The following is a 12,609-nucleotide window of genomic DNA, read 5'->3' as shown; positions in this document are numbered from 1 at the left end:
GGTGTACAGTGAGAAGGGAGCTGCCAGGAGCGGAGTCCTGTTCTGGCCAAACAATGAAAAACTGTTGGCTTTCAGCAGGGTGGTAGCTAAGCAAAGCTATAAAGGCTTTCCTGCAGCTGCAGAGAGGTTAGGGAATGGGATCTGGCAATCAGCTTCCTCCCAGACACTAGCATCATCTCTGAAAACAAGCTAAGAAGTGAATTTGGATTCAGTCTTGTTGCTGATCTTTGTACTTTCAAGGGAATGCTGATGATATTCTGCAAATCATGCACCTGTAAGGAAATTCCTGTTTAGCTGACCTAGTACCATCACTGGTTCCTAACAAGGCACAGAGATCAAAAGCTGTACATAAAAGAAAGAGGAAAGAGATTTTGGGGGGAGGAGTGGGAGATATTTACCTCATTGACAGTTTGGGAGCACTCTGTCACCCATCACAGTCAGTGTTAAAGCACAGTGAGAAACCACAAAGCGAATCTGGGGAGGCTGAGGGCTGCTGCTGGCCCCGCAGAGAGGGCTGCACCCCCCACGCCCACCGTGTCTCCCCCACACCATCCTCCCAGAAACAGCGATGGCTGACAACAGTGCAGACAACAAACTTGTTTTTCCCTTTGGATCAAAACAACTTCAAACGAGGGACTTCAGAGAACTGAGAAGCCTAGTTAGTGCAGATGCTGTTCTGTGGGAGCCTTTGATTGCCAGATATTTTTAGAGCCCCCGTAAATGAGCCGTGGCTGCATTTGTGTGGCAGCAGTTCTGCTTGCGGCAATGTTTCCCTGTGCCTGCTGCCCTGTGCTGCCATGGGGCCAGCCCCACAGTACAGCGCTTTTTCCCCACAGACCTCCTGTTTCCAGGGACAACACCTTTGTTTTTTTTGCTGAATTAAGTTCTGAGTTCCAGCTGCTAACCGCAGCGATACCCGTGGAGCATGTCCAGGACACCAGCAGAGCTAGGGAAGAGCATGCCAGGTGTTAATGCTATGACAACCGTCACAGAGGAATTTTTCAATTTCCTTTTCACTCATATTGACATGAGAATCAGTGGTCCTAAAAATGAAGGGCAAACTTAGTCCTAGATCAGATAAATATGTTCAAGCTTCCCTCCCTCACAATGACTCAGATCACACACTTTGCATGAAAGACTCTTGTTTTTAAGTCCTGTCAGCAAGGAGGCAGTCACTGCCAACAGCAGTGGTCAAGTGTCCACAGCACAAAACCACTTCTAAGAGGCTAATTACAAATCAGCAATGAGTTTTGATTGCTATTCCTACTCTTCACACACCGCTGATCTGCTGAAAGTGAAGCACTGCCCTGCTTCGTGTGCTACCGATTGATGAGCAAAGACAAAACCCCAGGGATGAGTTTTCCATCACTGGCAGCCGAGCGCCCAGCAAACCCTGCTCCTGCTGAGCTGGAGCTAAGCCTCAGCTGCTGCCAGGCTTTGCTGAATTTACTTACTGCTCAGAAACAGAGTTTAATCACTGCAGTGAATCCTGCCAGAAAATTGCACATTATTTGTAATACTTGAATTGCTCCATGACTTCAAGGTAGTCACTAAGAAAAAAACTTTTCTAAATGAACACTAATTTTTGGCTATTTTCATTTCTGAGTCTGGAAATTGCCTCTCACTTCCAGTCCCTAAGGCTACCATTGTTTTTGGCTAAAACTGTGCGACACCCAGTTCTGAAACCAGTGCACAACTGTTCTCTCAAAAGCATTTATATTCCCGAGTGCGTGCTTTCCCCAAAGGACCACCTCTCCCTTCAGCTTGCAAGCCCTCTAAGCCCAAGCCTCCTCCAAGGCCAGAATTTGCATTTACTTTCATTTGGGACCAGCAAATTGCCCAGCGCCAATGTGTTGTGAGCTGAGCAAACATAAGTGGGCACAGCAAATCACCAGTTTAAATCCTGAAAGCAGAACCAAACCTTTGATTCCTACGCAGCTGCTGGAGACATTACTGCAGTCTTCCAGTACTTGAAGGGAGCTTAGAAGCAGGAGGAGAACGGACATTTTTACACGGTCTGATAGTGATAGGACAAGGGGGAATGGCTTTAAACTAAAAGAGGGAAGATTTAGGCTAGATGTCAGGAAGAAATGCTTTACTCAGAGGGTGGTGAGGCACTGGAACAGGCTGTCCAGAGAGCTGTGGATGCCCCATCCCTGGAGGCGTTCAAGGCTGGGTTGGATGGGGCCCTGGGCAGCCTATCTGGTGGGTGGCAATCAGCCCACAGCACAGGGTTGGGACTGGATGATCTTTAAGGTCCCTTCTAACCCAAGCCTTTATATGATTCTATGATTGCATCAAAAGTTTGCCAGCAGGCTAAATAACTTGCCTATATCATGTAACACTGGTTATCCACTGGTATCCATTTCCAGGATCAACTGGAAAACTGCAGATCCATCCAAAACTTTAAGTTAACCTCCAATCATAATAAAAAGAATTAGCAACTCAACTTGATAAATTTAAATGTTTTTTTTATTAACAATCATTTTACATTACAAGGATAATATGACAAAAGGAAGTTTCTCGTGTACATACTATGATATTCAACATAGCTCTATTCGTATCCAGTGTCCTAGGTCCTTTCACACAGGTACTATAAAGCATAGTCTGTAAAGTAATAACATTTTAATGTTCTCCAAAAGAGTGATATTAACATATTAATACATATGTAGTAATAGACTTCTAGATATTTTTCTCTCGTGTGTGTGTGTGTATGGTGGGTGAGTGAGAGACAGCTTGAAACAGTTCAGCAGGGCTGTGCTTGGGTGGGGGAACAGAGAGGTCTAGGACAAAACTTTCTGCTTTCTGGAAGCGAGAAGGAGAAACGCATCTCGCCAACAGTCGGGTGAGGACCCCACACCAGCAGAAAGCTCTGCAGCCCTCCCATAGCATCTTGGACATTACAGCATAGGAGACGCGTTCCCCCACCCGGCCCAGCGAGCTTATTTGACGTGAGGTGCAGTGCATCAGAGTCCGTGGCCCGGCGGCAGTGTCCCCGCTCGCCAGGCCTGCACGAGTGTCAGTGGCATCTGGAGGAGAGGGCTGGGGTGAGGAGACCCTCCATGAGGTTGGTGAAGAGCGGGGCCGGGAGCTGCCCGCGGCTGAGGCGGGACACGGCTGAGGTGGATTACCAGTTGTGTGGAGGCAAGAAGCCTGGGGGTGTGGAGTTTGGGGGAGCTAGCACAATGCGATACCAGTGTAACCAACGGTCAGGAAAATGCCCACCCTCCTCCCAGCAGAAGGTGAAAATGACAACGGAGAGAGCAGTGAAGGGCTGCCAGCCCAGCAGCGGCTTGTCCCCAGCAGCCCGCTGTGCGGCCGGGCCTCTGAGGAGAGGTGCGCAGACGCAGCATGGCCGACCTGTCACAGCCACTTCTCATTGGCTGCTTGGGCTCGGCACAGTGCCCTGCCAGCTCTGATCCTGTGACCGTCCCTCATGCATAACACATTGGCTTTCCTTGCTTTGTTCCAGCTCCATCGCTGCATTTCTGACCAGTAGCCACATGCGAAACATGGCACAAACTCATGGTTGTTCTGCGCTGTGCTAGCGATGGCAGATGGGAAAAGCAGAGCCACGTTTTTGCAACACGGGTATGCTCAGCTGCCAACCACATCCGTGCAGAGACAGAAAAGTGCATATGAGGGTGGGATATGTGTCTGTCCAGGTGCAAGCACGCTGGACCTTACAAAGGCTTACTCAGAAGACAAGGACCCTTGAGCATGTTCCCACACCAAGACATTCCTGTTAGACAAACCTTACTGAGCACTTGGTTAACATGCCAACAAGGAGCGGCCTGCCATAACCACAGCAAAGCCTCTCTCTGCAGAGTGCTATACCTGTAAATGTAGGCCTCAGTGTATGGCTAAAACCATCTCAAAGTCCAACGTCTTCAGTGTTACGTGCCTTGTGCCAGAACACAGGGCCAGCCTTACACAAGGGTGGTTGATTCTATCATCTCTATATTATATCTTCATATCTATTGAAAACATAGAAATATATAAATATATAGGATTTTATTTATAGATATATAAGCATGTGATTTTATCTTTTGTATGGTGTGTATATGTACTGGGATGTGCGTATATACAATATATAGACAGTATGCATATGTACTGTATACATACACTAGCTTACATGCATACACATCATACATGTCTCCAAGGGAGACAGGAATTGCATAGGCGTTACTGCATTGAATACAATGGCTGGGGGAGCAACGTACCATTTCTCTGCTTTTAAGACCTCTTTTGACAGGGCTGAGAGGGGAATCTGCAAAAGCAGAGCATGTTGCTGCTTATTTGCAAGCCGGCTGTTTTGGTTGTTTTACCCATCAGTCAAACAAACAGCAATACGGATAAGATAAGAAGGAAAGGGGACACCGAAGACCCTGCGGGCCACCTGGCTGAGTTTGTGCTATGTGAAAGAGATAGACGGAGCCTGAATCATGTCTGAGGATTCCTATCAGCAAAAGCTCAAGCAGCACGGGGGACACAGCCAGGGTCAGTGGAAGCCCCAGTGCAGATGACACTTGGGCACCCTGCCCTCTGCCGCTCATCCTGCGGCTCCCGCTTGCTGCTGCTGGTATGGGAAGAGCTTTGGTCTCTTGTTCCGTGAGGATTATCCCTGCTGAGTTCAGTCTTGTGGCTGGAGGGCACTGGCTGCTCCAGCCATCGGCGAGCCCTGCAGAAGGACACGTCTGCATGTGCTTCATGGGTTCTGCTTTGCAGCAGGCGATAAGAGTCAAGGGGCCTGAGCAAGAAGTGGGTAGGGGAAACTGGCAACCCAAAAGCCCACAGGCTAGATATAAAAGCTCTGGGGTCTGAAGAAGTGCGTATTATTCACAGTCAGATGCCCTAGCTAGGAAGGGGAGGGGAAGAGAAGATAAAGAGCTCATCTGAGAAAAACAAAACCCTCTCTATGCTGCTGAAACTGTGAGCAACACATACAAAACAGCTTCCCCTCGGTTCAGAGCAGCAGGAAGGCACTGATTAAAGCTGATGTATCACGACCTCCCATTTGGGTCTGCCTCTCTCTGCCCTCCCGGTACCCTCCCTGCCTCGAAGCCTGGAGCTGGCTGCGCACAAAGCACCAAAAGGCACCTGCTCTCAGGCAAGGCTGGCCAGGCAGGGCACCGAAAAGCCGAGGGCGCTTTGCATTGTTATTCCTCTCCCCCTCCCGCAGCCTTGCTCGTGCCGGCAGTCACGTTTCCATCCACAGGACTATCCATGTGAGTAACAGCTAAAGATCTGAGATAGGCGGATAAACCTGGAGGGAAAGCTTGCAAAGCACCTGTGCTTGTCTAGTACAAAGGCTGCATCTATTTTCTGATGGGGGATGATGGGGAGTTGTTTGCATTATGGCTGCTGCTCTGAGCACTCATTTCCCCCCATACCCAATGTAAGGGGTCTGTGACCTTTCCTGCTCACAGCTATCTGCAATGTCCAGTCATGGGGAATTGCATTTCCCACGGACACTGCTGCTCACAAATGCATGCAGAGTTACTGCAAAAGAAACAAAACACTTTCCCTTTTTCAGCTGGCTGCCTGGAGAAAAAGCCACCCACTGCTACTGGGAATAAGCACCTGGGTGAAAGATGTCACTGATGGGAATGGGATTTGCAAAGCAACCAACAGGAAGGAGTGACAAATGACAGGAATTATTTCTCAACAAGTCTCTGGTGGCTTCTACCTTGCCGACCCAGGCAGGCACCATTTTCTCCCCAGTGGCAAAAAAGCAGAGGAGTTCAGAGTGGAGGCTGCACACAGGCAGTTCAGGGGGCTCAGCACAAGCACTGGGATATTGCTCCTGCTTACAGAGATGCCTGGAGACTGTCCCCAGGTGTCCCTTCCCTCACGTAGACCAGGCCATTTGATGACCTCCATGAAAAAAGCCTTGTGCCGAAGAGCTTTCAGTGCTGCAGACAGAAAGGCAGGTCATTTCCTTTTCTCCCCCACAAAGAGGTACAGAGTTGAGCAAAGAAAAAGTAAATTAAAAAAACAGGAGAGGAGGGAAACTGCCTTGCCAGCCTCCCTAGCACCCAGTGCAGCTCACAGAAAGCCTCTTTTTGTTATTTTTGTTCCTGCTGCTGCAGTTTCCCAGGCATCTGTGCACACATGAGCAGGAATACTCTTCCCCCATCTGCCTGTCTATAAACATTTAAGTTTACCTCACTCATCTCCAGGCCAGGGACTAATGGAGCAGCAATTCTTCTACAGGGACTCACTTTTTGCTTTTTACATCTCCTCAAATCATAACTAACGGGAGGACCTGCCAGCTCCCTGGAAGGAAACAGCTCTGGCAGCTTTAAGGCAGCACCATCAGCAGAGCTACAAACATCTTGTGCACAGAGATCCCTGTGGTGTGGCCACACAAAGAGCTGCCTTGCTTACTGTGCCAGAGGGTTTCCAGTTTAACTCTTGCTCCTTTGGATAAATGGGTCAATTTGATCACATAATTTATCAGGAAAGGCAGGAAAAAAATGTAAATAAAACAGTTTTTGCAAATAAAACCATTTTTTGCTTGCTAAGTGTTGCATATCAATGCCCAGGCACAGTGCCCTGGCCTAGCTTGCGACATGCCTGAAGGCTACCGGAGGCAAACCAGGGGCCCTGGCACATCTGCTCCCACTGTCCCAATGAGCCAGCGATGGGTGGCACATGTCATCTGAGGTACGGCATGGGTGAAAGGGAGTTAAGTGCTACAGAATGCAGCCCACCGGCCTGGCAGGGGCTGTTCTGCCCCTCTTCAGCTGCGACAGGGACAAGCCAGGGCAGAGGAAGGAAGGGTTCGCCCTGCGAGTGCTCCAAGCAGGCTCCACCTCTCCTCCTCACCAGAGGGATAGAGGGGAAGCATTTCCAAAGCTCTGACAAATGCCAGCTGAGCCATATCCATGAGTCTGAGAGCTGATATGGTGGGCAGTGGCTTTGCTGCACACCAGTGTCCACTGTGCAGGTCTACTGAGGGCAAACGGGTTAGTGGGAGGTGAGATCTAGTTAGAAGTGCGTGTTTTCCTGGGGAAGACAGTGTGTGAACCCTGGCAGTGAAAGTGACTCCGAGAGAGATCGGTTCCAAACATGCTACATCTCCATTGAAAACAAATGAAAAAGTTTAAAAAATAAAATAATATTATATATATATATATTTATATAAATGAAAAGCTATCAACTAGCAGCAATGGTTCTAGAGATATCTTAGCACCAAGACCAAGGGCAGGGGGGTAACAGGAGAAAGGACAGGTTCAGTGTTGCTGATACCACCATCATGTTTCCAAACAACACAGCTTGGCACAAAGCTCATCCCTCTAGGAAGTGAGAACTTGTCAGCTCGGAGACCTTCTGGACAACAGCTTCTCACTCCCATGATGGTCTGGTCAGGTTGGTGCTGTCCATGCCACATCAGCGGGGCAAGGCACTAGCATCTGTGGAGTTTTTGCACCTTTTTAGTTTCTTCTTCTTTTTTTTTTTTTTGCTTTTCTAACCTGAAGTGATATTGTGTGAACAAGTGGAGCTCATTTACTTTAAAAGACTAAAACGACAAAGAACCCCAAGCCCACAGAACAATCTCCTTTGTGATAGAAGGTGCAAGTCCCCTATTCACATTTTGGCTGGACTCCACATTCCTTCAAGAAAGGAAGAAATATTTTACAGGAAGAAGTAGAGCATCCCTTCTTCCTGTTGTCATCAGTCTGCTGTGCTGTGGAACATGTTACCTTGGTCACAAGAGAATACGTGAACCTTTACAGGACATCATCACATGTTTATAATCCAAGATAATCTTGCATTGATAGCCCCTGCCACCAAACTGCAGCAGGTTTTTCTTTCAGTTATTCCAAACAAAACAAAACAAAAAACCCCACAACAATCTAGGATTATAAAGACATAGTATAAATAATGTAAATTAGAATATAATTTTTTAAGCCTTTGAATCTCTGCCCAGAGATGGCTCTTGACTCATTGGCTGTCTAGCTTCCACAGCAGCCCTGGTTTTGAATGAATACTTGTATATATATATATATATATATATATATATTTATTTCCTACAATATAAAAATATAAATGCAAAAATTTCCCCCTGCCTTCTCTATTTTGCTATTTTATAGTCTGCACATGACATCATGTTATAATATACGTATGATAAACTGGTACTACGGTTATCATAAAAGGAGCTGAAAGCCAGCTATTACTCTACAGCCTAAAAGTACAGAGAACTGAGAAAGGGTTATCACAGTTTAGTGGAGGCATGTGTTTCTGAATCAGAAAAAACAAAATCCTGGCCCCAGCCTTTCCTTCTTCCCAGAAATCTCTGTGAGTGCAGAAAGCTCCCACTCCAACAGAGAGGACCAGGTGGAGCTGGAAGAGCCAGGGACAACATAAACACACAGGATGCTCTGTCGAAAATCAGAAATCTGATGGTCATCAACAAAAGGTTCAAATGGCTCAATAACTGAACTGAACAACGAAAAGAGAGGCAGAGATTGAAACTGAAAACAACAACACAAAAACCAAGCCAACAAATTGACAACACACATATAAAGGAAACCGCCGGGAGGAGGAGGCCGACAAAGACCCGTCATCTAGCTTATAGATTGTTAGGTTTGAACATGTAGAGTATGGCCCCAGCACATGCTTCTAAAGAATGAAATGTTGCCACCTACACTGCAGCTGCCATGGTTGGAGACACCAGTAAATTTCTAAACATTGTCTCAATCTTTAAAATTCTGCTTAGCTTCTATCAGACGCACATCGTCTTAATTTTAAAATTTTCAGTGTGGGTTTTTCCTTAATATATATAATATATATATACTTTATATAATATATCAAAGTTTAGAGTATAGATTAAAAAAAATTATTCAACAGCTTTCTGAACTGAGGCATTCCTTCCTAAATATCAGGGTAAAACTCAGAGCCATGGTCCACACTCTGCAACATCGGCTTCTGATCAAGAGATGACATCCTGCTCAGCATTTCAGCTGACAGTGCGTAACTATTGCCCGACTTTTCCTCGAACCAACTATCTAGTGCCCGCTTGCAATCAAAGTTGGCAATGGGCGGCCCATTGACAGCAATCGTCAACAGGTCACTGAGCTGCTCCAGTGTGAGCCGAGAGCGGTTATTTTTGCGCACTCTCTGCAGGGCATTGCGCCCCTTCTCACAGCAGGCCGATGAGGTGGGAAGGACTTTGAGGATCTGAACTATTTTATTTAAGAGAGGGAATCTCTGTTTGTATTTACAAATGTGACTGAGTAAGTCTTTAAAACCATTTTTGGTATAATAATCCACCTTGAGTTCTCGCCACTCCATCAGCAAACTCCCTTGGGTGTCCATTCCCTCTCTGCAAACCTCTCTGGAAAATGATGGGACTGTCTCCAGGTGTTCAAATATTTGTACCATATCCTCCTTCCCATAGCTCATGAGCTCATCAGTGCTTCTGGGCCAAGCTGCAAGGTCAAATACCTGACAGGCTTTCACAAATGTCCGGCTACGGGAATCGAACCTTTGGGCTAGGATCACCTGGGTCTTCTGGCAGATCTTTTCTCTGATTGACTGGAATTTGGCTTCAGCCACCCGTAGGTTTTTCACAGCAATGCCATTAAAGCTTTCACGGAAGTTTTCCTCAAATTCCTGCAGGTACTCGCCAGGTGAGTCTGCTAGCCGACTGATCTCCTGAATAGCTTCCTCTATTTTATCATCCACTTGAGACACAAGAAGGTACTCCCCTTGGAAGACGTAGGCAAGGCGTGAAAGTACAGCAATCACATCCAGCAGGAAGTAGATAAGTTTAATTGACTGGTAGTCCATCAGGAACTGCAGGAGGGCCAAGGCAATCGCAGAAGCGTCTGCTCTTTGGGTCTGGCCACTGACATCCTTGAGATGGGCCACGACCTCAAGGTAATCCTTGATGAGAGCATTGAGCACATTCTGCTCCCCAATGATCCACTTCACTGCTCGAATGTCACCCAAGAACTCAGTCTCCTCACATAGAGTGGAAGCAGTGACCCTCAACTCACACATGAGTCGGGGAGAGTAACGATAGAAACTGAGCAGCTGCTTAAGATTGTTTTCCAGCTCCTCCAGGCATGGCAGTTCTTTCCCACTGATTGCATCCAAAATCTCCAAATGGGGTCTGTGTACCATAAAGGGCAAGCAGAGAAGCCACGGCAAAGTCTTTCTGATTGTCATGAACAAGTTTGCTCTCAGGCTGGCGGTAATGTTAGCACCATCGACTCCCAAGCCAATAGTTGGCTTCTCATCCTGCAGTCGGATTCCCAGGCTGGAAAAGGCCCTGTCTAATGCTTGGAGGTAACTGTCTGTTGTAGAAAAGCCCAGCTCCTGAAGAGACAGGAATTCAGTTGCTGGAGGCCCATCACTGCTTGTGTACTGTACATACACTGCAACCGTGTCGGCAAGCACATCATCACTCTGCCCATCCAGAATGATGCTGAGGAAGGGAGACTGTCGGATGCGTTCGACCAGGTCCTCTCGAAGAGCCCGGGCAATATGGTGGATTAAGATTTGGCAGTCTCCTTCATTCATGTATTGATCCACCACCTTGAGTTCACACTTTCTCAATAGTTCTGCCAGAGGCCGAAAGTCATAGTAGGGCCTGCCCTCCAGTGCCAAGTGGTAGGCTGTATTGAAGAGCAAAGTCATATTTCGGCACATCTCTTCTGTCTTCTCTGGGTGCATTCTGAGCTTGTAAAGCTGCAGGCACTTCTTGTGGAGGTTGCTCTGGCTATGAAGTTTTATTGTGTGTATCTTGAACTGCTTTGAGCCAATGATGAAGGCTGAAGTCCGAGAGGATTGCACTGTGTATTGCCTACAGACATGGCACCACATTTCATTCAATGTTGGGGAGTACCGCAGAAACCAAAACTTTTTAAGCCACTCTTGCTTAAACCGCCGTATCCTCCGTCCTGTCGCAGAAGACATCTTGGAAGGCTCGTCTGTAGCAGCAATCATTTCATTGGAAACTGATTCATCAGCAGAATCCACCTCCTGATCATCATCCTCCATGATGGTAGGAACAGAGATGATACTTTCTGAAGCTGGAAAAAAAAAAAGAGGAGGGAAAAAAAAAAGGTATAATAAGGCATTTACCAAGACTCTGAGTTAGAGAAGCATCCTACAAGTGATGGTAGAGCACTGCCTGATGAGCTGGCCACACCTGCCCACAACCACAATGGCTAGAATTTGAATCACAGCTTTGAAGGAAACATAAATCGATGTTTCTCCTTACGAACTTAGTCTCCAACATGCCACAACAGACAGAAGGAAATGATATTACATCCTGGCTACTTGCACAATGCATGGTGTGACCCAAATGTTCCTTTGGTGAAGGCTCCTGCTGCTCAATACCATGTTCCTGGAAGAAATGAAGCATCTTCAGAAAGGGACACGTTTGTGTTAAGGCAGTGGAGGAGACAGAGTGCCTTCCAATGAGGAACACAGTGGGACATCATTTCATACACAAAGAACACACATTCCAGTGTTAACCACTGAGTCATTCAGACTTTCAAGCAGTGTTTCCTGGTGGCATGTAAGACACTGTGGACGGGCTTCCGCTGAAAAAGAATGCATCAAAAATACAGCAAACAAACTGTCTGCAATGGAATGTCTTTTTTATTGACAGTGCATGATTGATTACAACGGCAACAAATAAAGCAAGTTGTCGTACAGAGTCTTTCCCATACTTCCCAGTCTTCCACAGTGCCCACAGTGTCAGCTGTCCCATTCGTTCATAAAACATGACAGTGAACCTTCCATGGAAACACTTGTTCACCTGAATACTCAGAGCAAAATGCTTTAGATGGGTACACTGCACACAGGCATCTCAATACTTTCCTTAGGCAGAGTTTGGAGGAGGCTGATACTCGGCAAGGCTTACCTGTGGGGTCTGAGAACTCTTGGAGCTCGGGTACCTGGGGTGGTAGCACAGGTGGCTCAGGTAACTTCCCAGATCTCAGCATGTCTAACTCAGCCTGTAGCTCTCGGATCTTCTTCTTCAGCCGGATGCAATTGGGGCAGAAGGAGGTGGTAGGAATTTCGTGGGAGTTTCCTTCTGCAGAGGCCAGTGACAGCTCAGTAGGGCTGTCTGCTTTCAGAGACAGAGGCTCTTCTTCCTCGTCTTCAAGGACTCCCACTTCTTTGGCAGAACTGAAAGAGGAACCATGAGGGACCTTCCACTCCTCTTCGCTCCGGTTTCTGCTGAGGTTTAGGGAGCCATGCTGCATGGCACTGCCGCACCTCTCAAAGATCTCTTCAGCCTGGTATTTAGATGTTCTTATGGAAAGTGGTGTACTTGTTGCTAACTGTTTCTCTTCAAATTTGGCAGACTCCAAAGAAGCCTCCAGGACATCTTTGAAGATGAGGTCAATCTTTTTTTTCTTTGTTTGGGGGTGGGATTCCCCCTCGTCATAGCTGCGCTTGTAGGGGCTCTTCCCTTGCTTTAAGGTGGTAAAATGGAGCGGACCCCTTGTGTCCTCTTGATTTTCTGCATTCTTTTCTGACTTTTCTCTCTGTAACTTTTTGTCTCCTAGAAAGGAAAATGAGGGGTGGGGATTATCACTGGGAACCGACCAGCATCTCTCAATCTAACACTCAAATGAAAAA

The 12,609-nt window shown here is 47.1% G+C and overlaps 1 protein-coding gene across 8 annotated transcripts in view; it reads right to left on the bottom strand.

Moving 5' to 3' along the window:
* PRDM11 (PR/SET domain 11) overlaps window positions 7,454-12,609 on the bottom strand; it is a 39,990-nt gene continuing 34,834 nt past the window's right edge. For 7 of the 8 annotated variants that reach the window (XM_021401335.1, XM_021401336.1, XM_021401337.1 and 4 more), the window contains 2 exons: window positions 11,885-12,532; window positions 7,454-11,045 (listed from right to left, as the gene is read on the bottom strand). In XM_021401335.1, the coding sequence (XP_021257010.1) occupies window positions 8,881-11,045; window positions 11,885-12,532 (2,813 nt within the window). In that variant the 3' untranslated portion in view covers window positions 7,454-8,880. The remainder of the gene's footprint in view (window positions 11,046-11,884; window positions 12,533-12,609) is intronic. The other variant, XM_021401338.1, reaches the window with a different exon arrangement.

The sequence above is a fragment of the Numida meleagris genome, chromosome 6, assembly GCF_002078875.1.
Source record: "Numida meleagris isolate 19003 breed g44 Domestic line chromosome 6, NumMel1.0, whole genome shotgun sequence".
Classification (NCBI taxonomy): Eukaryota; Metazoa; Chordata; class Aves; order Galliformes; family Numididae; genus Numida; species Numida meleagris.
This window is presented reverse-complemented; position numbering and strand designations above follow the sequence as displayed.